General features: G+C 39.9%; 1 protein-coding gene across 1 annotated transcript in view; it reads left to right on the top strand.

The window, feature by feature from the left end:
• ireb2 (iron-responsive element binding protein 2) overlaps positions 1–20,091 on the top strand; it is a 96,727-nt gene extending 76,636 nt beyond the window's left edge. Inside the window, exons 20-22 of the mRNA XM_076302784.1 lie at positions 18,341–18,463; positions 18,550–18,735; positions 19,149–20,091. Of these exons, the coding sequence (XP_076158899.1) occupies positions 18,341–18,463; positions 18,550–18,735; positions 19,149–19,271 (432 nt within the window). The 3' untranslated portion in view covers positions 19,272–20,091. The remainder of the gene's footprint in view (positions 1–18,340; positions 18,464–18,549; positions 18,736–19,148) is intronic.
• Positions 20,092–27,754: the final 7,663 nt, after the last annotated feature.

Raw genomic sequence — 27,754 nt, 5'->3', positions numbered from 1 at the left:
AAACACCCCCTTAGAAAATAATGTGTCGACGAGTAGGCTTGGGTGTATGAGCTCCCATCATAGTTAGCCACCCAAAAACCTCATCGTAGCAGCCAACCTTACAGCCTAAAAGCTAAACAATACTAAGACACATTTATAACAAATCTTCAGTCATGTATTCATGAAAACAGCAGTCAATGAATAAAATCCTTACGTTAGCTGCTACAACATCGGTGATCAACACAGTCTTCACGTCGGTAAAGTAACATTAACGTTGTCATTCATGTCAGATGTTTCTATCTAAATAAGCTAAGCAACTTGGCTACAAACAACTGTAAATTCTGCTATACATATTACAAAGGAATGAAAGGTTTATTTGATAATAAAATACCGATTAGGTGTACTTGACATAAAGTTGGCAGTCATGAAGCACGGGAGTGAACTTTATCGCGACTACGCGTCAGGGACATGTTGCAGCCTCTTCTCATGCTAACGTTACCTAACTTAGCTAGTTATCTGTATCAGCTGACAAGCAAGGAACATCGTTCAAAATAGAACAAATCGTTAAAATGTCAGTCCTAGTAGGTCTGTAATCTTGGTTGACATATAGTAACCCCCCAGAAATGACTGAAAATAATGAGTTTACTAAAGATTACGGTGTGCTAAAATACCAGCTGTCATATCAGCTGAAGTGAATACACACGCATTATGTTACGGCCATGCATACAAGGTGTAATTACCAGCAAAAATAACTTTTAAAAACGATTTTGAAGTAATAACATGGATAACAAGTAGTAATAACATAAAAAGACTTGTTTTTACCTCAGATGATCCAGTAGTTTCTCCTTTAGACGACGTCAAGATCAACGATGCATAGTGCTTCCTGCTGTTTTTCCTCTAGTGGAGGGAGACGTCAACTCTTGATTTTTCCTTCACGTAGTAAAATAAATTCGCGCCACAGATCCCTTAACCAATCATATCGCCAGAAAGCCTATGATGTGACGTTTTTGAGGAAGTTTTCATTGATAAAATTGGTTGGGGTATGGCTGAGTTATTAGACTGAACGTCATCGGTACTGGGGTACCGAAATTAGAGCGTGCGGTCTGCAAAGGGTTAACCTGAGAAGTTTCAGACCATTCATTCAATGCACTGTGATTTATGACACATTTCCTGTTTATGTGGTGAGATATTAAAATCATATCAAATATATTACAACATTCAAAAATCCATTCACAATGTAACATCAGCGACATCTTGGCATAATGTTTGCCAAATGTCAAATGAATCTGACAAACCGTCTAGGAGGAGTATGTTCAAATTGATCATGTGACATCAGTATAATTGTCATTCTTTCTGTTGCCAGTTGGTGGCGCTATGCCAAACATGCATTATGGGCATGTGAATATTATCATTAACCCTTTAGCCGCCAGGGTTTAAAAAGAATAAATTGGATTTGTACATCAAAATTTCAAAAGGCCATGGCTTGCAAGTGGTCAGAGATAAAGTCCTACTGTAAATGTGAAAATCATTTAGTATGAACAGAAGTTTATGAAGGGGGTAAATTTACTCATCTAATTTGCATATTATGACGTCACTGGACGGTAACCACCGTGAATTATGCACATTTCAGTAAATACTAGATGTTGAACATATTTGAGCAGTTTTACTTTCTTTTTTTGTCATTTCACCAACATAACAAATGAACAGAAATACAGTCACATGTAAACCAACAATAGTAAACTATTACTATAATCACAAACCCTATGCTACTATACAATAAAGTAGCCTGGTCAAATCAGTTCCATATCGCGGGTGACTTTGTAGTTCTTCAGAGCCCTATTTTTACAACCCCTGCTGTCTATACCACGTCCATTACGGACACTATCATCACTATTGCCACTGGCACCTCCAGCTATGTTGGGCAGAGGGTCGAAATAAGCTTGGTATGCTTAGTGGACACTGTCGCAAAGACGTACCTCCATTCACAGACGCACCGTGACTATCAGTCAATAGACGATCGATCATATTCTCCAAAAGGCAGATATTCTCCTTCAGAATCAGAATAGGTGAATAACAGATCCAAGACTTCATCACACGTTAATTTTTTTTTCAACATTTGGTGTATTTCTGCTTCAATTTGCGCAAAACTATGGCCGGCATCGCTTCCGCGTTATGGAGGAAATGCACGTCTTCTTCGTGTGTTTCTCGCGTGTTTTCGCGAGCTTTCTGAAAACTTTGGAAAAAAAGGTTGAGCTTGAATCGAAGCTCTGGGTGTCTGCCAACTAGTGGTCAAGAGTACAAATGAGATTTTACACTGTACTCGCGTCTATCGTCTGTTTTATTCAGTAATGACGCTTGTCGCAATATTGCGACATGGGCGGTTAGAGGGTTAACATGGTCTTTAATGACCTGTGAAATTTAAAACATTTCAAGCCATGCATGGTGAATTATGACACATTGTTTATGTGGAAGGGTATTAAAATTAATAATTTCGCCATTTCATCAAATTACAACATATAAAAAAAAACTTAACAATTTATAATCAGGAACATCTCGGCGTCATGTATACCAACTTTGACATGAATCGGATCAACCGTCTAGGAGGAGTACGTTAAAATTGATCATGTCCACAACGCACAAAATCTCAATTACCTCACTTCCTGTGGGCGTGGCTAATGGCATGTTAATACAAAAGTTGTTTGTTTTTGGGAGTTACATACACCCACCAAATTTGGTGTGTGTATCTAAAACTATATGCCAACCACAAGTCACAGTGACATAAGGGGGCGATATGGAGTTCCTGGGCAACGCCCGGTGCCAAGCTTTTATCCCTGTCTATTCACTGTATCACTTGATGTGTGTGCCAAATTTCATGCGTTTTCACCCATGGGAAGAACCTCTTTTGGCATCATGATTCATCACATATTTCATCACATATTAGTCTGCACAAAATCCCAAATACGTCACTTCCTGTTGGGCGTGGCTAATGCATTGTACATACGAAAGTCGTTCATCTTGGGGAGATACAGACACCTACCAAATTTGGTGTGTGTAGCTGAAATTATATGCCCACCACGGGATCAGTCATCTAAGGGGGCGTAAGGGGGCGCTAGCGAGTCTCTGGGCCATACCCGGGGCCAAGCTTTTTTACCTAGCTGCTTTGTGTGACACCTGATGTGTGTGCCAAATTTCAAGACTTTTCGATTATGTTAACCACCTCAAAATATTTGCCAACAACGGGATCAGTCACCTAAGGGGGCGCTAGCGAGTCCCTGGGCCACGCCCGGGGTCAAGCTCTTGTACCTAACTGCGATGCGTGACACCTGACGTGTGTGCCAAATTTCAAGAGTTTTCGACCATGTTAACCACCTCAAAAACATGAAAGCCATAAAGTAGAATAACAATAATAATACTCTATAAATATAGCTGCAAGCAGCAATGTGGGGGCCAAGCAGTTGAGCAGGAGTTGTCATGGCAACACAATGTTGTTACATTATACACACACCCAATTAACCCCCTGTCCCATACACACACATATACACAGATAAACCTCCTCTCCCACACACCCCAATAACCCCCAGCACATGCGCATACCTCAAACATCACCAAATGTATTGTGCGTAGTCAGGTTGTAGTCATTTGTCCACATACCAAGTTTGGTGTCGATACGAGAAAGTGTTGATAATTATAGCACCCCTAGTGGTCAAAAGTCACCAAATTTATTGTGCGTCCTCAGGTTGTAATCACGAGTCCACATACCAAGTTTGGTGTTGATACAAGAAAGTGTTGCAAATTATAGCACCCCTAGTGGTCAAAGGTTGCTAAAATTAATGTCTGTCCTCAGGATGAGGTCCCAAGTCCATATGCTAAGTTTGGTTTCAATATGTGAAAGCATTGCTGAAATATGAGCCCACTTCATGTCATTATAGCGCCACCTATAGGTCAAAAGTCATCAAATGTATTGAGCCTCCTCCTAATTGGGTCCTGAGACCCTCTACTGAGTTTGGTGTTGATACGCAAAAGCCTTGCTGAGATCACTTCACTTCCTGTTGGCTTTGCCGCCAAACTTGATTGGTCACGACGGGCGATGGGTTTTGAATATGGCTCCAAAAAGCAATGCATTTGTGAGTCATGGTCTGAAGATCATCTGCGTCAAGTTTCGTGTGCTCGGGCCCTAATAATAATAATGATAATCCTTTCAAAAACAATAGGGCTTCGCACCTCTCGGTGCTCGGGCCCTAATAATGTGGCATAAAAACATGAGTGTGAATGTGTAAATGTATGTAACTGTATAAGTAAACTACTTATATATCTAATCTGTTGAAATCTGTTATATTTCTAATTAGATCTAATTATATTCTTACATGGGGGTGATCATCCAGTATGATAAAATAAATATAAACAGTAGAATATGCAAACATTCAATCAGAGAGTGAATTCAATATACCACATACAAATACAAACACTACTTCATCTATTTTCATTAGTAAACACGCAAAACAGCGCTCATAAAAAGGTAAACACTCCACTCTTGTGGTGATACAGCGGTACTGCATTTAGAACGCTACAAAGACGTTAATGGTTAGTCATTCTAGCTCGCGAATGCTAGCCATGCTACGAGTGAAACATAAAACATTCACGAAACATAAAATCAAAACAACAAATACAATTGGTTACCTGCATGGGTCAGGAAATACAAACATGAGGGAAGACAGAGAGATCTGGTCCGCCTGAACAAAATAAATGTGATATTAAAATTTGCACTAAAGCCATACGATCGTGCTTCAAGGTCAAACGAAAATACAAAACCAAATAAAAGTTACAAGACAATACAAAACATCGCTGAAACGCGAGTTATGTGGATGAACATACATAATGATTTTAACAATAGATATAGGACATATATAATACAATTTATAACACTTTTAATGACTTTTAATGCGGACCCTCATTTGCCCAGCTTACCTGCAGCAGTTAACTTCCCTTCTGCTGCAGGACACCCACAATGCAACTACTGTACAGAATAATTCCAAAATAAAAGTCTTGACCCATTTAGCTGGATTTAACAATAACTATATGGAGCACTTTATTAACACCGTTACATACACCCCCCTTAAATACTGCTAAATTGGGGACGTACCATAAAGAGAATATCAAGAAAAAAAGAGAGAGAAGAGAGAGAGAAAAAAAAATCTGTTGTCATTATCCTGTATGAAGAGAAGAAGAAACTAGTATTTCACTAAAGAGTATCAAAAGCTGTCGATCAAGAAATCCTCCAACTAGGGAGTACCTAAAGAATGGGATGTCGCCTTACCCCAGACTGAAAGTAGACTCTAGAGATGCCTGCTACACCTCAAATTCTGCTATAACACTACATATATCTGATACTTCTCTCTATTTATGTATTGTGTACTCTTAGACTGACTAAAATGACATCTGATATTAAGAGTTCAGCCTAAAACAAACTTTTAACTAGAGAAATAAAAGAATTTACTGTGGACTCAGGAGTGTCAAGAAGTTGTTCATTCATCTCATAAATGAGTCTTATAGGAGGTTTGACAGCCCTGCCTCGTCTGGTATGAGTAACTGTGTTCAAAACCCTGGGGTTGAGTGCATACAGCAGGCTCATCTGTGATGGTGTCTTCATGAGTGGATACTACTGGTTGGAGCTCAGCATCGTGTGAACCAAAGCCATTGCCCGCAGGGAGAACATCACTGTTCTGTTTTCTCTCTTCACGTCACTAGCTGAGTCAACTAGTTCTGACAAACAATCAGACACATCCGGCGAGTCTGTGTTGGGAGTTTGACAATCCTCCACCTCGAAGTCAGCAGGGCTAGTGAGCACCCACTGTGAAGTCCAGTCAACACAGCCATCGTCCTCATCTGGAGGGATGATCTCAGGGACCACCTCACCACTGTCACTGGAAGGGAGTTCTTGCATATCTCCAACAGGCAAAAAGTTCTCAGGAAGCAGAAGATTTCTGTGGACTACCTTCACTCTGTCTGAGTTGACTTCTCTGATCTTGTAGACATTGATGTTGGGATTCACAGCCACGACCTCATATGGAAAAGACTCCCATTTGTCTGCTACCTTCCTCTTTCCTCTTTCACCTCTGTTCGCGATGAGCACTCTGTCACCAATGGCAAGTGGGGAGCCCTTGACTTTCCTGTTGTAGAGCCTGGTGTGTCGAGTCTGTTCTTTCTGACTGTGTTTCTGTGCTATGTGCACCGCCTCACGCAGGTCTTTCTTCAGGCGAGACACAAACTCATTGTGGTCCACCACTACACCATCAGAGAGGACAGTTTGAAACAGGATGTCAACTGGGAGATGAGGGACTCTACCAAACATGAGATAGAAAGGTGCAAATCCTGTTGTCTCATGCTCTGTGCAGTTGTAACAGAAGGTGAGCAGCTGTAACATCTGAGGCCATCTGGCTTTTGACTTAGGCGGCAAAGTTCAACTCCATCAGCTCTGATGTGCGGGTACTCTCCAGCGGAGCACGAGCATTGGGCTCTGGTGTCTTCCCAACAACACAACGATGACAGTTCTTCACATGATTGTCAATGTCTCTTTTCATGCCAACCCAGAAGAATCTCTGGGTGTGTTCGAAACGGGTAAAGTTGCTGCCTTTTAAGATATCTAACTGGGGAGCAAGGCAGCAAGTTCGGTTCGAAACCGAAAAAACAAATTCTGCTGCCTTTTAAGATATCTTAGAATTCCCAAATAACGGTCATTTTTGGAGGCAGCATCGATGCACACTTCATGCTCCCTCCTACCCATAATCCCTTGCGGCAACGTCTGAAACAGCTGTGAAAGGTAAACAACCATGACGGATGACATCGGTAATGGCTGCTGAATCTGTTTAAAATGTCATTTGTGTGACCTTATTTTGCTTAAATTTGTAGATAAGAGATGAAATATAAACAACTTACTATCTGATTATGCCATTGTTGTAACCATTAATAGCGTCTGGTCTGATATATCTGCGGGCCGTAAAACTAATTTATACCGTTAACCTGCTAGCTTACGTAAGCTAATTTAGTTTAACGTCAGGCCTTTGCTAACGTCATACCGTATTAACCAAAGATTCTAGAGTGCTACGCTCATTTTTAAAAGATGCATTTAATCCAAAGTCATGTCTAGTGAGACAGCTCTCTATGTAGGGAGGGAGGCAGTAGGCAGCTGTCTCCCGTTTCGAACACACCCTCTGTCTTGCAAGAGACAACGTTTGGCTTTTCCCCTGGTGACCAGCTGTATCATGAAGCCCTGTGAGAACTTGTGCTTTTAGAGAGTTCGGCACCACAAAGAGGAAAAGTCGTCTGTTCATGTTGTGGTCTCTTCTAACCTTGGACAGCACACCATCACGGATAACCAGCTTGTCCCAGTACTTCAGGAGCTGACGTACACTGGAGGGCTCATCTGCTCTTTCGCTCTTAGAAGGCTTTCGACGTCTCTCGATGTAGTAGAGAACTAGGTTGATGGTTCCATCTTGTCCCTGCTGGTTCACAAGACTGCTGTGGGGAATGGAGTCAACATGCTGCAATTGAGGAACAGCTGGGCTCGCCCCCATGACTTCACACAGGCCACCTGTAGAGTGTGCGTCTAAAACAGCTGAAACTTCTGGAGCTCCGACTGAACCACTGGCTGGGGCTTCATCACTGTGTGCGTCCTGTGGACCATTTCCTGATCTCAGGACCATCTGATGGTTGGTGGTGTACTTGAAAGCATGTTGAACAGTGTCATCGACAACACCACTGACATTCTTCAAAAGAGACAAGTATGGCTCTGTGACGATACGGTGACTTATGCAAGACTGGACAAATGGCTCTCTGCTCAAAGCATCAGCGACAACATTTCTGGGGCCTGGAACATACTTCAGATCAAAACTGTATGATGCGAGTTTAGCCACCCATCGCTGCTCACAAGCGTCTAGCCTAGGCTTTGTCAAGATGTACGTCAAAGGATTGTTGTCTGTCCAGGCTGTGAAGTGACGTTATTTTAGCCAATGGCTGAACTTTTCGCAAACAGCCCACTTCAAAGCAAAGAATTCAAGTCTGTGAGCAGGGTACTTCATCTGAGAGCGGGAAAGTGTTCTGCTGGCAAAGGCTACTGGTCTTGCCACATCTTCACCAGGAGGGACTTGAGATAGAACTGCCCCGACTCCATCAAAGGACGCATCTATGGCCAGAATGAAAGGTTGGTCAAAGGTGGGATGAGCCAAAGTTACATTCTGTAGCAGGTCTGACTTCAAGGTATCAAAAGCGGTCTGACACGCAGACATCCAGTCAGAGGGAGCAAGTTTGGCATAGCTGATTCTCCTCCTAGGTTTTCTTCCCTTTCTCACATTAGTCTGCTTGCTGGAACCTGCAGTCAACTGGAAGAGCAGCTTGGCTTTGGCAGAACATCCCTGGATAAAGTGTTGGTAATACAGCACCATACCGAGGAACGACCTGATCTTCTTTGGACACGGGGTTTGTCCATCAATCTCCATAAGATCAGTTCTCTGGACTTTGCTGATGGCTTCGACTTTGCCAGGGTCTGTCTGGATTCCATCCTCACAGATGATGTGGCCAAGGAACTTTACGGATCGTCTCAAGAAGAAACACTTCTTAGGGGCCAGCTTCAGGTTATGACTGGACAGACGGGAGAAGACCATTTCAAGGCGTTGGAGGGCCATAGACTCAGACGGCGCAAACACCATCAGATCGTCCAGGTAGCACAGAACACTACTGAAGTTCTCATCTCCAAAGATAGACATCATCATTCTCATGAATGTGGCTGGACTGTTGGAGAGACCCTGAGGGAGTCTGTTGTACTCGTGCAGGCCAAAGGGAGAAGAAAAAGCGGTGTATTTCTTGTGCTCTTCCTGTAGAGGCACATTATAATAGCCTGACGTCAGGTCCATAGTGGAGAAGAAGACGTTTCCACCCAAAGCAGCTAACACGTCAGACTGGTGCGGCAGCAGGTAAGCGCCTCTGACAGTTTGTGCATTAAGCCACCTGAAGTCAGTGCAGATCCTTAAATCGCCATTCTTCTTCCAGACCAACACAAGTGGAGATGCATAATCACTGTGTGACTTACTGATGATTCCTTTCTCCTCCATCTCGTTCAAAGCTGTTCTTAGTGAAGCATACTGGCTTGGTGGTATTCGCCTGTACGGCAAACGAAAGGGTCGGTCATCGGTCAAATGGATGCGATGGACAAAGTCTCTGGCTTCTCCACAGTCCATTTTGTCTCTTGAGAAGATTGACTCATATCTCTCAATGACTCGAAGCAGCTCGTCTTTCCAGTGTGCTGACACCTCACAAGACTCCAAGTCGACGTCAGGAAGATTCAGGTTGCGCAGGACATGTTTAATCTCGTCACTGGATCTGGGCGTTGAAGCGGGACAGGCATTCTCAGCGCACTGCACATTTGACTTGATCTGTTCTGGTTGTGGTAGTTCTTCCACAGCGATACAAGGGGACACATCAGCTATCTTGGTGTTCTTTCTCAACATGACTCTGTGGTTGGTTGGATTGATGACTTTCAGCGGAACAGAACCATCTCCCCAAAGCGGTGTGATTACTCTGCCAACCATTATCTGCTTTGGTCTTGACCTTGACTTAGTCAGCTCAACGATGACTGTGCTGCCCACCGACAACACTGAAGACACGGGTAGCTTTCCCCAAACCAGGTGTTCTGTCTGCGGCTCTAATGTCACACTTCTCTGGAGCTTCACAGTGCCTACTCTCTCTGGCACAGACTCACCTCTCCACCTCTCAGTGTTGGAGAAAAGGGACAAAAACTCATGACTCTCATCACTCTGGATATGGCTGGGCGTGGACATGAGTCTCCAGTAGCTGGTCGTCCCTTTCAGCTGTGTCAAGAGCCTCTTGATGGCGTTGGTGCCCAGGATCATCTCCTCAGTCTGACCTGGCACAACTAGAGTAGGGACCGTCATGAAACAACCATACATCGACACTTGAAGGTCATAAATCGCTGTGGGACTGACACGATGGCCTCCACAGCCAACAATTACAATGTTGTGCGCTGACTGCTTTGCTATATCTGGACTGCATCTCAATAAACTAGCTTCAGCAAACTCGCTAAGAGTACATGCCATGGATCCACTATCGATAAGGGCTTTAATAGTGGGGCCATTCTCAATTGAAACTGATGTGTAGAACAGACTATCTGATCTTGGAACTGTCTGTAAACTCTGAAAAATTACTGTCTTGTCTGAAGGTGATACACTAACGTCACATTCACACCAGATCCGTTGTTGTCACAGCTGTGGCATGGGTGGGTGTGTAGGTGTGTGTGTGTGTGTGTGTGTCCATCTAAGCCTAGCAGACGATGGGGTGTAAATGGTATTGGGTCATTCCACGTCAAAATTCTGAAAAAATTACCAGGTGTACCTATGTTACCCAGGAGACACATGTAAAATTACTTTTATGTAAGATCAATACTTTCCAAGATACAGCCAGTTTTACAGGGGGAGGGGGGTGTTGATTTTCACAAGTTCACAAGCCCAAAGCACAAGAACTAAACCATGTAGGAGGCTCAAATTGTGCATGCTGGTACATAAATAGGAATAGTATGTAGCAAAATTGTTACGTTTGGTCTGGATGATCCTGCATGGTCATAGCTGTCCCTCAAAGTTGATAAAAAATGTATTGGAGTTTTTGGCTGGGCTCTGTTTAGGCCTTCAGAAGACATATTTGTACTCAACATAGGCTCTTGATTTATTTCCCTTACTGAGATAAGTAGAAACACACTCACAAAAACCAATTAACAGAAAATAAATCCCTTCAGGGTCTGAACAGCAGACCTCACAAGTCTGAAAAATATTTTTGGTTCTCATTTTCAGAGCACCCAAACACCTTGTGGGAATATACAAAGATTTTTTAAATATTTTTTTCTTTATTCTCCATAATCCCTTCTTTTTACAAACACCAATTTGACTTGTCTTATGCAAATCTTTCTTTTTTTATTTTCCACCCTGAACATGGGCAAAATACACCATTGAGATCAATATGTTTTGTAGGCTTGGGTGTATGAGCTCCCATCAAAGTTATCCACCCAAAAACCTCATAATCTTAGCAGCCAACCTGATAGACACATTTATAACAAATCTTCAGTCATGCATTCATGAAAACAGCAGTCAATGAATAAAATCCTTACGTTAGACCATCGGTGATCAACATAGTCTTCACGTCGGTAACGTAACATTAACGTTGTCATTCATGTCAGATGTTTCTAGCTAAGTAAGCTAAACAATTTGTCTACAAACAACTGTAAATTGTGCTACATATTTCGATGGAATGACTTATTTGACAATAAAATACTGATTAAGTTGGCAGTCATAAAGCACGGGAGTGAACTTTATCGCGACTACTCGTCAAGGACAAAGACAGCCTTTTCTGGTCCTAACGTTACCTAACTTTCTAGCTAGTTTCTGTATCATCACATGATAAGCAAGCAACATTGTTCAAAATAGAACAAATCGTTAAAGTGTCAGTCCTAGTAGGTCTGTAATGTTGGTTGACATATAGTAACCCCTCAAAAATAATGAGTTTACTAAAGACACACACTTGAGTTTACTAAACAGAGGTGGGACCAAGTCATTGTTTTGCAAGTCACAAGTTAGTCTCAAGTCTTTGCCTTCAAGTCCCGAGTCAAGTCCCGAGTCAAGACAGGCAAGTCCCGAGTCAAGTCCCAAGTCAAGACCGACAAGTCTCAAGTCGAGTCCCAAGTCCTACCGTTTGAGTTTCGAGTCCTTTCGAGTCCTTTTAACAACAGAGAAAAAATATTTACACAGATCATGTACTGTATGCTTTTAAGATTTGTATATATTTATTAAACCTTTTTTTGGAAGAACATTGTTCAAACACTCATTTCAAAACCTAAGTGTAACCTTAACATTTTCAACCATGTCACCACGTTATAAAATATATCCTCACTCTAAAAAATTAAATTAAAAAATAAATAATATACATGTAGCCTAATATATGTCTCTATCAGTTTTATCTACCACTCTGGTTTTCACATACAAAGCAACACTGGCTTGATTGGCTGTGCTCGAGTCTCATCGCTACTCTTTCTACCGTTCACTAGGTTCTCGGCAAGTTCCAGTAATCAACCGATCACATAAGCCTTTCTAGTGCATAAACTAGATGATTATATTCATGGAAATGTTATCGATTGGAAAGTATTATATCACATACCTACAAATATAGCCTACACATAGGCCTACTGTTATCTTGGTAGTTACTTTAAATAAATGCTTAGAAGTAAATAACTGTAGGCTGCAGGCTGTCACGAGGATGAGACCGAATTTTACTGTAGGCCAGTGGTTCTCAAACTTTTTCTTTCATTCCCCACTTTGATCAAGGGGGCCTTTTCGAGCCCCACCTATCCCTCATCGCTAAGAAAGTGGTAGGTCAAGCTTAAAATTGTCAAATGTATTGACATAATGACAAGTTCTAAATATATCCTCTTCATCAGAGTTCAAATCTGCTGGTGCTGCAGATATAATAATAAATAAATACATAATGTGCCATTGTAAATTAAACACACATATTTCTGTTTTCCAGCAACATATTAGGAAGCATAGGCCAATATTTTACAGCATTGTACAATATATTCAATGAAAAACCAACATGCTGCATTAAATGGATCCATAATCCAGTGAGCGCTGCTGGTTGGGAAATATTTTTGAAATAAACTTTGCAGGGATGTGATGTAGGCCTACTGTTTAATACACGGGATCACAAGAGTGGCTCCCGAAGCAGACGTTTCAGTCAGATTCTCAAAGGCATAATACTGTTGCGATCGAGGCGCCTGTTCCATACCTCAAGTTTTTTGGTGAATGCAGTAATCTTATCTGCTAGGTGAGGTAGGTGCTTGTCTTTGCCTTGTAACTGGAGATTTAACTCATTGAGCTTTCCAAATATATCGCTAAGATAGGCCAGCTTCGTCAAGAAATGTTCATTAGTGAACGTGCTTGCAGATTCAAACATGCGCTCTTCCTCCAAGAAGAGGCGACTCGAAGCTCAAACACGCGCGACAGCACTTTACCTCGGGAAAGCCACCTTGCCTTGCTGTGAAACAGTACAGCCTTTTGGTCAGCTCCCATCTCCTCGCAAAGTGCGGAGAATAGACGCACTTTTAAGGGCCGGGTCTTGATGAAATTCACCACTCTCACAACCTCGTTCAAAATCTCATTCAGGTCGTGACTAACTAAGCTGCCTTGACACGAGCGCTTCCCTATGAATAACACAGTGCGTCCATTGCGCATCGGGTGCTACCTGGGCCTAGGCTACAAGTTTTTTTTTTTTTTTAAACTGTTTTTTACCTGTGGCATGTCTCCAGTTTGAGAAACGCTGCTGTAGGCTACCCTTTCGTGTCGGCAAGTTTTATTCATTATAACCAGCCTTGTTAGTGCAACGTAGATGATGGCAATTCACACATTATCGATGGGGAAGTAGGCCTATCTCATACTAGCCTACACGTCATATTATCTTAAAGTTAAAAAGTTAAATGTTAGAGAAGTGAATGTTGCTGGATTCATAGTAGCCTAACAACGAAGACAATGCCAGGCTGAACGAGACCGTAACTGAGGGTAAGTCTAATATTATCAAACGGTCTAGATTCTCGGCAAGTTAGTTATTAACCAAGCCTTATTCTAGTATCGTAGATGATTGCGTTCATGGCAATTTACACATTATTGATGGGGAAGTAGCCTACATCACAGGCTACAAATACATCTGGGTAGTTATAAAGTTAAATGTTAGAGAAGTTAATGTTGCTGGCTAGCCTACTTACTGAACGAGACCGTAACCGAGGTATAGGCTATGAGTCTATGTAATCAAAACGGTTGTCTAGGTTCGCGGCAAGTCGTGGCAACCAAGCCTTGTTTTTAGTGTATCGTAGATGATTGTGTTCATGGCCATTCACATATCGATGCTGTCAGATCAAAACAACGTGGATCTAATTTGATTGGATGTCGTGCCACACACGTCATGCACACAGATGCACACAGGTGCAAAAGGAGATAGAGCGGTCAGTGTCGTGTGAACATACTTTTTGATATTTTGGTTCGAGGAAAGTAGCGAGTCTTTTCAAGTCAAAAGGGTCAAGTCCAAGTGAAGTCACGAGTCACTGATGTTAAAGTCCAAGTCGAGTTGCAAGTCTTTTTAGATTTTGTCAAGTCGAGTCTAAAGTCATCAAATTCATGACTCGAGTCTGACTCGAGTCCAAGTCATGTGACTCGAGTCCACAACTCTGCTAAACACACACACGCATTATGTTACGGCCATGCATTCACTGTGTAATTACCAGCAAAAATAACTTTTAAAAACGACTTTGAAGTAATAACATGGATAACAAGTAATAATAACGTAAAAAGACTTGTTTTTACCTCAGATGATCCAGTAGTCTCTTTTAGACAACGTCAAGATGAATGATGCATAGTGCTTCCTGCTGTTTTTCCTCTAGTGGAGGGAGACGTCAACTCTTGATTTTTCCTTCACGTAGTACAAGAAATTCGCGCCACAAATCCCTTAACCAATCATATCGCCAGAAAGCCTATGATGTGACGTTTTAGAGGAAGTTTTCATTGATAAAATTGGTTGCGGTATGGCGGAGTTATTAGACTGAACGTCAACGGTACTGGGGTACCGAAATTAGAGCGTGCGGACTGCAAAGGGTTAAGCATACAATCTGGCTCTCTTAACCCTTTAGGCGCCAGGGTTTAAAAAAACAACATTGGATTTTTACATCAAAATTTCAAGGCCATGGCTTGAAAGCGGTCAGACATAAAGTCCTAGTGTTTATGAAGGGGGTAAATTTACTCATCTAATTTGCATATTATGACGTCACTGGATGGCAACCACCTCGAAATATGCACATTTCAGTAAATACTGGATGTTGAACATATCTGAGCAGTTTTACTTTATTTTTTTTGTCATTTCATCCACATAACAAATGAACAGGAAAACAGTCACATACAGTATAAACCAACAATAGTAAACTATTACTATAACCACAAACCCTATGCTACTATACAATAAAGTAGCCTGGTCAAATTAGTTCCAATTCCAGATGACTTTGTAGTTCTTCAGAGCCCTATTTTTACTACCCCTGCTGTCTGTACCACATCCGTTACGGACACCTATCATCACTATTACCACTGTACTGGCACTCCAGCTATGTTGGGCAGAGGGTCGAAATAAGCATGGTATGCTTAGTGGACACTGTCGCAAAGACGTACCTCAATTCACAGACGCACCATGACTATCACTGTCAATAGACGATCGATCATATTCTCCAAAAGGCAGATTTTCTCCTTCAGAATGAGAATAGGTGAATAACTGACCCAAGACTTAATCACACGTGAACTTTTTTTCAACATTTGGTTTATTTCTGCTTCAATTTGTGCAAAACTATGGCCTGCATTGCTTCCGTGTTATGGAGGAAAAGCGCGTCTTTGTGGTTTTCTCGTATGTAATCGCATGTAATACTAGTACTGAATCGAAGCTCTGTATGTTTGCCAACTAGTGGTGGAGACTACAAATGAGATTTGTCACCGTACATTGATCTATTTTCTGTTTTAATCAGTGACGTTTGTCGCAAATTTGGCGACTTTGGTGCAGATCCTGCTCAACTGTTTTCTCTGCCAACAAAATAAAAGTCATATAAAAGCATAATTAGCATTGTTAGCCTAACTGCTAGCAAACATTAGCTACGTTAGCTAAGTAACATGGTTGGCAATTAATAGCATTGTTAGCATAAATGCTAGAAAACATTAGTTAAGTTAGCTAAGTAACCTGATTAGCATAGTAGGCATTGTTAGCATAACTGCTAGCAAACATTAGCTAAGTTAACTAAATAACACAGTTAATACAGTTAGCTAGTTAGCATTGTTACATTTGTTAGCATAACTGCTCACAATCGTTCGCACAGTTAACTTGTTTACATTGTTAGCATAGTCATAACACTGTTAGCACGCTGTTAGCATAGCTAACTAATTAGCAACATTACTTAAATAATTTAACTATTTAAACTATTTCAAAGTTAGCTTGTTTACATTGTTAACATATTTAGCTTTGTAACTAAGTTAACTTTCATAACACTGTTAGCTCACTGTTAGCATAGTTAGCTAATTAGCAACATTACTTAAATAATTTAACTATTTAAACTTTTTCACTGTTAAGGGGACAGTGTGGAATGTTTTCAGTTGTTATATTAACACTTCCCATTCATAAATGTGGCCTCATTCATGTTTAATTACCACCACCACCAATTAGCCCATTTCACAAGATGGGGCCACTGTGTAAATCAACTTCCTGTGTAAAAGCACTATCCCATAGACAGCAAAAGAAAAGTCCACAGGAAAGACAAAAGCAGGAAGACGTTTTACCCTGCCAATTAAGGCATCATTAACATCAACGAGGCCGGACACCTGGACACTGTGAAATAGGCTTATTCGAAGCATACCTATGGGCTTAGAAATCGTCATTTACATATACATAGCGTTTATGAACGCTCCATCTACGTGCGCCATTTTAAAATAACGGTGACCGGCTAGGGACATTTGTGAAATACAGCGCCGTCTTTGACATGCAAAGAAAACCTTTCTTGGATTCATCTGCTGAATTTCCCTACATTCAGCGATGTAAGTTATGAACCCATTTTCTACAAGCTACATGTTTTCCTAACATTCCGACACTGGCATTGTATTTTCCCACAAAACAAATAAAGAGAAAAAATAACTTTGTTTGTGATCTGTCACTGTCTCAGCAAAGCTCTTGTGCACAGCCACCTGTTTAAAGGCTCTAGACCCAGAGACAGTTGATAAACTAACCTACCATAGTTTTGCTAGAACTAGCAAACTACCACAAAGTTCCTGAATGTATGTTATTTCAGGTTAGTTTGCAACAAAGTTTAACCAAAGTCCTTAGCTACTACCTAGCTAGCGAACATCACTAGTCATTCCCATTCACTTTCAGTTTACTGTGCTAACGTTAGCTAACTAGCTCGGTTAACAGACAAAATTAAATTATTTATTCCATGTCCGAAAGTGTGTTTCGTTGGCATTAGACACAAGCAATGAAAAAGAGAAAAGTTTATGTTTTGACACGCCTATTTAGGAGTCCAGAACTAGGGCCATCATCTAGGTAGATTCGCAATGAAATGAGCTGCGACTAGATATGATAACGTTAAATGCTTTGCGATGGCTTGCAACAGCTGACAACGACGTTAATTCACACCGCAACTCCTTCTGCGATGGTTTCGTCACGATGCGGATCTTTGGTGTGAATTGGGTGTTATGTTTTTGATGTGCGACGGCTACTGTAGTTCTATTAGGTTGCAATATAATCCCTAAACACTAGATGGGATTAGTTCTTACACATGGGACCTTTAAGCCATTCCAACTGTCAGTTGTCATCAACTATGACTCCCGCCAACTGTTTCCTCTGCCCACAACTGTTTCAAAATAAAAGTCCTCACTACAATAATTCACTGTTAAATAATTTAACTATTTAAACTACTCAACTATTTAACTGTTCAGCCATCCCAACTGTCAGTTATCATCAACTATGCCTCCAGCCAACTATATTAAACCACCACCTACACCCAACATAGCAAGCATTGAAAAAAAGCATCTATGTCAGTTTCCATAGCAACCAACATGATTACCCTAGAAACCATCATAGAAACCGCTTTATTTAGCATTGCAACTACCATGTCTGCCTAAGCAAAACCATTGTAACTATCTCTACATTATTTGTTTTAACACTATATTTTACATCATATGTTATGCATTTTCATGCACTGGTAATTCCTCTGAATTTTCTAGTTGTAAGATTAATTTAAATTAAAGGAACCGTATGTAAGAAATGTATTTCAATTAATCATAAAATGGCCCTAAGATGTCACTAGACATTAAGAAATCATGTTCATTTCAAATACTTATATCACTGACAACAGTTAGTCCGGCCAGGATATTGTCGTTTAAAAAGTGAAGTTGCAGCCCTCAACTGATGTTGATGTTTTCATGTTGTGTTTTGGCCTGATGCGCCACCCTCCACCTATCTACTTATCACAAAGTCAGTGTTTCGGCATCCGGGTTGCCAGCTCTGCCAGTCAGGGGGGAGGGTGAGGGGATACACCGCTCTACAGTAATTTGAAAGTGATTGCAGTACCAGTTTTGGCCACAATCTTACATACGGTTCCTTTAATTCATATTTTATTGAAAAATAAATTGAATATATAAAGTATATAGTTTAATTACCAAAATGTTAATGTTTTGTCAGTGCTTCAGAACAGACCAGTACAGTTGCCAAGAACAAACTCTATGATTTTGCATTACAGCTGGATGTGTTTGAGGCATCAGAGCGTTATCAGAGAGATGGGATTCCACTCATTATTCTGGCAGGACAGAGTTATGGCTCAGGAAGCTCCCGTGACTGGGCAGCTAAGGGACCCTACCTCCTGGTAACAAATCTGTATTGGAGTCAAAAGCATGTTTAAAAAAGAAAACGGTTTAGTGGCATTAATCTATTCTTTTGGCTTTATTGTAGGGAATATGTGCAGTGATAGCTGAAAGTTTTGAGAAGATGCACAAGAATCATCTGGTTGGGATGGGCATTGCCCCTCTCCAGTTTGCAAGAGGAGAAAGTGCAGACACTCTAGAGCTCTCAGGAAAAGAAAGGTTCACCATATCAATACCTGAGGATCTATCACCTCTGCAAGAACTTACAGTCCAGGTAAGTTGTGTGTGAAGTGTTAATGAACTTAATTCATTCAGAAGTCATTGAAATTGAGAACGTGTTTGGAAATTAAGATGTGGATGTTGAAATGTACCCTACACTCACACAGTAGCACACACATACACCGGTATGTATCACTTCTCACATGCCCTAGTCATTCATAGTAAATGTATTAATTAACTAACTGTAGGTTTTAATGTAGTAACAGTTTCATGTGAAACCGAATGGTATGTGGCTGTGGTATACAGTACACATATACAAAGACAATCGGAACTAAGAAAAGAGATGCATTCCCATGTACAGTCCGCCCCGTGTGTTAACCTCATAGCTGGAGAAATCTTGCAAAATCTTGGTTAACAGGCAGGACATTTGGGTAAAAGAAATTAACTTGTTTATTTGCTCCATTTCAGACAAGCACCGGCAAGAGCTTTAGAGTGACAGCTCTATTTGAAAATGAGATGGACATGGTGTTGTACAGACATGGCGGGATCCTTAAGTATGTGGCTCACAACATGCTCCTGGCCAACTGCTGATCAGAGAGCAAAAAGTGTATACCCTTAATTGAGACGATGCACTGCCTCACTTTTCGAACATACACTGCTGACCATCTTGAGATCTGACCAAGGTGCCTCCATTCGGACTTTCTCTGCTTATCATCTTCTGACTGAGTCAACTTTTTCCTCATCTACGTTGATGCTTCTTGGTTATCTGTATGTCTGATGTATTCTGCTGAATGCCTTGAATTTTGGGGGACATTCACTCATTCCACAGGAGCGTACAATATTGATACATCCATGTTGTTTTAAGGCCACAGTTTCATCAACATTTATTTTGTATGAGTGTTGTACATTTGTTTTATATGTGTGTAGTTCTTTTGAAGCCATCAGTGGCATCAAACTGCTTTTATCACTACAATCATGGAACTGTGAAGGTCTGTTTTAACATGAAACTGACTCTTACATGTTTATACAATTGCAATGCCAGTGATCTGAATGCAACTATAAATACCATTCATGACCATCCAAAAGCATTTGTCCAAATTGTCTGTTAACGTTACATACTTTCAGTGTTTAACCTTAAATGACCTTACCTTAAAATACAGTCAGACAGAAAAAAGCAAATGTGATGTGTGATTCAGGATAGAAGCTACCACTTGTCACAAATGAACAGACGAATAACTGAATTTGGACTTACTGCTCAATGTTTAGGTTTTTGCAATACCATAAGTTAATGTCAAGACTTATGATTATGCATCTCAGATCAGTTTTATTGAGGATATTCTTTACTGGGATTGTGTGTAGTTGTGGTTTACCTTTTACATTTCTCCAGAATAAATATGCAATGTTGCACCTACCCATCAGGCATTTACCATTTACATATAACTGTTATAAGAAATCATACAACAACTAATTACATAAGGGATAACTGATATTTTTAAGAAACCTTTATAAGAAATGAATGGACAAGGTGAAGGCAAAGAACTCGATAACGCAAAGCAGATAGGAGTTTACTCTTCCAAGTTCATTAATTCCATATAACGGGACACCAGAAGGCAGTTATCCTACTCATACTCCGGTTGCCACTCAGGCATGTCGGCATGCATGTTTAGCACACAAAGGAAATATGTGGTTCAGTTTTTAAGATGACCGCTTGTTTAGTTTGTGCTACTTCCTTTATTCATGGTAATATTGTTCAGTCAACCGTTTTTTTACTATGGCTATTACAGTTTCCGCTTCCAGAGCAGTAATATGGAAGGGTTATTAAACTTTTTTTGATAGCCCCTTGCCAGTCAGAAAATAGTATTTCTTGTCTCTGATGTACACATTTATATTGTACTTATGTAGGTACCCAAAGTTACATGTTATAAATGTAATGTGTTGTATAATTTATAACACTTTATCTAGGTATCACCCAAAGCACTTTTCTTATACACTCCCCCCTCCAAAAGCTTTGGCAAAATGCAAGGAAAAGGAAACAAGTTATCCTGCTGTCGCTGTACCAGTAGATGAGTCAGAACGAGTGCCAAGACTGCCTCACCTTCAAGCTCAGATTGGTGAAGAGTAAGCTTAAAAAAAAAAGCACACTATTAAAAGTAGAATTTCAAAGGAACACCTTGATTGTATGTAAAGGCACTCACACACTATCAGATCAGTTGCGTTGTTTTTTTAAGCAGGGCAGCAGTTTTCAGATTACATGATGTGCTTACATAATTGCAAAAGGGTTCTCCAATGTTTTCTCAGTTAGCCTTTTAAAATGATATCAGATTAGTAAACAGAATGTGCCTTTGGAACATTGGATGAATGGTTGCTGGTAATGGGCAATGTAGATATTGCATTAAAGATCAGCCATTTCTTTCTACAACAGTCGAGAACCCGTAGTGCATGTGATAACACAGTTTTGAGAACCACTACGCTAGTTTGCATTCACTGACCGTGGAACATGGAGACTTACACTGTGATTTTTATATTCAAACAGTATGATTGTTATTTCTGTGTATAAAAACCTTGTAAATATTTTCTCCCTCATCAGGAGTCCCTAATGATGGGTTTTAGTAGAGCCAGACTGATAAATCGGTGTGCCGATATTATAGCCCTATTAGCCGATATATCGATATTAGCGTTTATGATGGATGATATCTTTAAATATGTTTACACCAATGTAAATATGTTTAAACTGCATAGTTTACAACAACTTTTTTAAGTAAAAGAAACAGATGGTAGTTGAACATTCTTTGCTTGTGTACAGGGCGACGGTGGAGGTTAAAATTTTGATAGTTGATTACGCCATCTGAGTTATGGAGTTATGCCCTCCCAGGAACTAAGTTAGAAACTTTTAAAACCCAAATAAGGCACTCCGGCTCGCAAAACACTTAGTAGACCAGAGACATGGTTCTATAAAAATAAATATTAGATTATATTTACACTTGACAAGGACAGAAGATGGACCGCACTTCAACAGTACAATCAAGAATCCAACAACAGGACACAATATTCACATACAATGTACACAATGGGACCAGCAGGCTGCACCCAGATATTGCATGAGGCCCTACAGGTCTAGGAGCCTAATACTAACAAGGAGCAGGGCCATGGGCACACAGGGGCTAGCAAGAGGCTGACAGAAAGGGGAAGGGCTGCTCAGTACGGTTTAGAGTCTTTCAGAGACGAGGTTTTGAAGTGTGTCAAACGTGTCATACAGTGTGATTCCAGAAGTGTTAATTTCATCATACCTTTACTGTCTATAGGGAATATAGCGGGACAAATTATTTTATTTTAACTGTCCATGTCTTCTCTGTATCAGCTTTTTATTCTCTGCAAAAAAAATCTAACCAAGTGTTATCAATCTCATATTAAGATCAAAAAATCAATTTGGTATTGTTTTAGTATGAAGAGACCTAGCGCTCCCTCGAAAGACAAATTTGCTTGTTTTTAGGACAAATTTGCTTGAAGGAAAATTCCGGTATTTAGCACTTTGAGTCCCTTTTCTGGTTTATTTTGGATGAACTAGAGTGGTGGACACCGAAATTTTGACGATTGGTCCTGTCTCGACTTTTCTGATTCGTTTTCCGACAATCAAAAAATCCAGTGGAAACAAGATGGCAGAAGTGTGTAGGCCAATCGGCCCACCATTTTTTTCTATTTCGCCACCTACAGATGTTTGACAGGTATGATATTTTGAAACGGCATGTTGTTTCCCATAGACATTCGACGCCCGGAAGTATGGTGGACACGGCTGTTTCGGAGGTGGGACTTGGTCTATGGTTGGGACATTCCCAGTAGCAAAACATGAGAAGTCATCTGCAAAGGTTACATCATAAAACAAATACATTTTTATGAAACAAAAATGATTTGCTTGACCACACTGCAAAAAATGAATTCTAACCAAGTGTTAATAATCTTATAGTAAGATTAAAAAATCTATTTTCTATTGTTTATAGTATGAAAAGACCTACCTAGCGCCCTCTCAAAAGATCATTTTGACTTAATTTAAGAAGAAAATAAGAAGACTTATTTTAAGGAGTCTTATCAAGACAAATTTGCTCAACGCACTGGCAGACAAATGTGCTTGTTTTAAGGACAAATTTGCTTAATGCACTGGCAGACAAATTTGCTTGTTTTCAAGATTGACTTAAAATAAGTCAAACTTTTTTTAAATTAAGTCAAATGATTTCACACGAAAGCGCTAGGTAAGTCTCTTTATACTGAGAACAATACCAACTAGTTTTTTTTTTATCTTGATATAAGATTAATAACACTTAGTTAGATTTAGTTAGATAAGCAGTTTTTGCAGTGCATGTTCTGTCTTTTTGGCACTGGAGTAGCCCATTGACTCAGATGTGACGTGATCAGGTAAGAGGTTTGGAACAAAAACGGCAATGGTGCTTGCGATTGTAGGACTTTTATTTTGACAAGTTGTCGTCGTTCTGTCTTCCACATTCTTGAAAGGTTTGGTATGAATGTTTAGTCATGTCTCATGAAACAGTCATGAATGCTTTATGTGCAGTTTATGACCGCTGCTATGAATGTGTTATGAAGTCACCCGTCAAGTAAAGTGTTACCAAATGAACATGAGGACTGACGAAATACATTACTGTGATGTTTTAATAAACCATTGCTAGCATAACAAGTCAGCATTATAGCACACCAATTCAGTATCAAGTGTTTTCTGTATGTGTGTAATCGGTCTAGCCTGGGTGCCAGCCGAACTTAGTCCTGCCCACAGCATTTGAGGTCTGGAAGTTTGGTCTGGCATTGCTCCGTTGTGGAGCAACTACAGTATGCTCGGACCAGAGCTGGGCGGACCAATCAAATCGGGCTTTACGATGATGGACAGCACTGCAAAAAACTGCTTATCTAATAAAATCTAACCAAGATTATTAGTCTTATATCAAGATAAAAAAAAAACTAGTTTGTATTGTTTTCAGTATAAAGAGACTTACTTAGCGCTTTCTCATGAAATCATTTGACTTAATTTAAGAAAAGTTTTACTTATTTTAAGACATCTCCTGAAAACAAGCACATTTTTCTGCCAGTGCGTTAAGCAAATTTGTCCTAAAAACAGGCAAATTTGTCTGCCAGTGTGTTAAGTAAATTTGTCTTGATAAGACTCCTTAAAATAAGTCAAAGTCTTCTTAAATTATGTCAAAATGATCTTTCGAGAGAGCACTAGGTAAGTATTTTCATACTAAAAACAATACCAAATAGATTTTTTGATCTTATTATAAGATTAATAACACTTGGTTAGATTTCATTTTCTGCAGTGAGGTGAGCAACAGTGCCTCCATCACGTCATCTGAGCACACTTGGTTGATTATGTTTGAAACAAAAACGCTGTGTATAGAAGGAGACAGATGGCTTCTAAGACCCCATATGGAAAATGCATATTAGTTCAATGAGGTTTTATCATTTAAAACGATTATTTCTGAAAACTTTGGCCAAAGTTAAGATGTGGGAAAACTCATGGTTTCACTTTCATCAAGGGAAAACAGTGTGTTGCATTGTGACATGTTGTTCCCTGGTTCGTTCGAAATCTCTGACCACCTGTTTGAGGGATTTGCAACAGCCTTTCCCAGGTGTTTATAACATGTTTGTAGCATATCAGTGTTCAACGAAATTATTTTTAAAAACATATATAGGCTATCAGTTTTTTCCTAATAGCCTACAACGTATCTCTTAGATTTCGCTAATGAGTGTTGTAGGAGATATTGACGGCACAATAACTTTTACAAAAGACCAGAAAACAATGTTAAGGCATTTGTGGAGAAGAAGGATGGTTTGTGTGTTCTTCCTACATCTCACATGTTATTTCGTTGCTCTGATTGGTTAGGTCTATCCAATTGAGTGCAGAGCCATTCCCCCCCTGTATCGGTTGAAACACACCCATAATTACGTCCCAATAGACAGGGCAAAACCTGAAAACGATCTGATTAAGGTCACTACTGTTACGACCCCCTGTGCCCCTTCAGGCCTCCTTGTCAGTGCACGGGCAGGTAGGGCTTGATTAGGTCAATTAGGAATTGTGTAGGCCTACACCTGCATCAGGGTGTGGTTATATAAGGAGTTCTCCTCTCTTCCCCTTTAGGCACTTTTCTTCTCTCTTGCAGGCACCATTTGACTTTCTCTCTGCACTGGCACTTTACTCCTTCTCTCCTCTCTCTCTAATCTTTCTGTCTACTTTTAGTCATCTTACATACTGATGCTGACATTGCATTCATACATACACGCACGCCAACACTCATCTTCCCCCTAGACACATCATGTTTGGTATTACTATTGTTGCTTAATCTTAATAAATTATAAATTGGAACTTTGTTGTCCGTTTCCCTTTATGTTGCGGTCAGTAAACGAGCCGGCCGTAACATAATTGGGCGCTTGTCCGGAAAACAAACAAATAAGTTAAACAGGACCATAGACTCGCGGAGATCCAGGTGAAAAACTCTTTGGCTTAATTGGTGTTAATTAACAGACTCTGGCTAGGAAGAGTTCTCCAGCTGTGCCCTTCCACCAGTGCACTTTTTGTTTATTTTGGGTTTTTGTAAATTTCATTTTTATTTTTTTGGGGTAATCCTAGTCGGGAATCTTGCATTCCTGTTGGGGGCACGCTTCTCGCGCAATCTTTCGATAATTTTGTGACTAGGTTCATGCGTTATTCAGTCGCCCCGAGGCTGGCAGGCCCCTGAAGACTAGCCAGGTGGAGTTAGTTGTTTGGCGTGATATTCAGGTCACCAGAGGACTGTTTAATCAAGGATTTTACAGCAAGATATTTGTGACTGATGTGGCGATTTTCACCTGGATTACTGTGACGTTATTGCATTGCATGTAAATGCAATGGACTATTATCACTGTTCTTCTTATTGCATTGCATGTAAATGCAATGGACTATTATCACTGTTCTTCTTATTATTATCGTCTATTTTTATTCTTCTTCCGACCAAGTTTGACGTTTAATAACACCACCGAACCGTTTGACGTCATTCAAACACTCCTACAAAGGTCTTGTAACGGACAGTTGTACAATGTATTTTTTACATTTGTGAACTTTATACTTTTTGAGATATTTACGATAAAAAAGCAACAAATTCCTATTGAGTTAACATTGACCGCCGTGGCGGCAACTTTTAGCATTATGACGTGACCTCCAGCTGAAAGCAATCAGCCTCTGCAATTTCTACCACTGGAGCTGTGAGTCTTCTGAACGTTCGTCTTATCGCCTGCCGTGATCCCACTTTACTTGCTCGTAACTGTCCTTCAGAGGCACATTTCTCTAACTAGAAAAGCATTTCCTGAAGGAAATACAGTGCATGAAAATGCAAAAAATATGATGTAAAATATCATACAGAGTAAAAACAAACTATATTGGTTGCTAGGTAGATGGGGTTTAATATAGTTGGAATGACTGAACAGTTAAATAGGTGGATAGTTGATATAGTTAAATTATTTGCTTGGTAGATAAGGTTTAATATAGTTGGAATGATTGAACGGTTAAATAGGTGGATAATTTAAATGGTTAAATTATTTAGGTAGATAATTGACGATAACTGACAGTTGGAATGGCTCTAATGTTTGCTAGCAGTTATGCTAACTATGTTATCAAAGATAATAATGTTAACCAAGTTACTTAACTTAGTTAACTTAGCTAATGTTTTCATTTTTAGTAGTTATGCTAACTAGCATTTTAGTAATGCTAACATGCTAACTATGTTAACCATGTGACTTAGCTTACCTAGCTAATCATTTTTAGTAGGTATGCTAACTATGCTAACTAACATGCTAACATGTTAAGTATGTTAACATGTGACTTAGCTAACTTAGCTAATCATTTTTAGTAGTTATGCTAACTATGCTAACTAACATGCTAACATGTTAATTATGCTAACCATGTGACTTAGCTAACCTAGCTAATCATTTTTAGCAGTTATGCTAACTATGCTAACTAGCATGTTAACATGCTAGCAATGCTAACTATGCTAACCATATTACTTAGCTAACTTAGCTAATTATTTTTAGCAGTTATGCTAACTATGCTAATGAGCATGTTAACATGCTAGCATGCTAACTATACTAACCATATTACTTAGCTAACTTAACTAATCATTTTTAGCAGTTTTGTTAAAAATGCTAACTAGCATGCTAACATGTTAACTATGCTAACCATGTTACTTAGCTAACTTAGCTAATCATTTTTAGCAGTTTTGCTAAAATGCTAACAATGCTAATAATGTTAGCAATGCTAACTATGCTAACTAGCTACAGTAGGTAGGAGTCATAGTTGATGACAAGTAACAGTTACAATGGCTGAACAGTTAAAAAGTTCAGTAGTTTAAAGGGTTAAATTGTTTAACAGTGAAATATTGTAGTGAGGACTTTTATTTTGAAACAGTTTTTGGAAGAGGAAGCAGTTGAACAGGATGTGTAGTCTTAATAGGGCCAGTTTGTATGCTTAAAGCCTGAGACTGGCAGTTGGTCCAGGTGGCCTGAACACCTGCCACAAGATTCTAATTGCTGTGATGTCATAAAGGCCCAATGTTAAGTCAATGGGAAAATTTTGAATAGTTTTTAATTAATAGTTTAAAAAGTATAAAAGTTACAAAGATGAAAAATACAAAGCCCCCATGTCCTAAGTAAGACCTACGTAACATTTTGAATGAAGTTTCTACGTTAAACGGTTGAAGCTGCATTAAATGCGTTAGCGGAACAATAAGAATAAAATGCCTAGGAAGAACAGTACAGTGCATTTTCATGGTAAGTGGTCCGATTTTTGGCATTTGACTCATTTATGTCGTCAAACATGTTGTATGAAATGATAGGTCACAAATAGCCAAACTAACGTTATAACGTTAAGGGAATAGTTAACGTTAGCACTTGATCTGTTGATGTTTATTAAGTCTCTTATGTAAGGAATCCCACCTAATCAACGTTAATATGTCGTCAACTTTAAAGTGACCGGTAAGCTGTAGGTTTTGATAACGTTAGCTAACGACAGTCAAACCTAACGTTGCTTGCAGCTAATCACTGAC

This window comes from Alosa pseudoharengus, unplaced genomic scaffold, assembly GCF_046254945.1.
Source record: "Alosa pseudoharengus isolate Yale_2024_CS ecotype anadromous, Long Island Sound unplaced genomic scaffold, YU_APseudo_1.1 YU_APseudo_1.1_scf_10, whole genome shotgun sequence".
In the NCBI taxonomy this organism is placed as follows: domain Eukaryota; kingdom Metazoa; phylum Chordata; class Actinopteri; order Clupeiformes; family Clupeidae; genus Alosa; species Alosa pseudoharengus.
The sequence above is the reverse complement of the archived record's forward strand: the minus strand, read 5'-3'. Positions and strand labels throughout refer to the sequence as shown.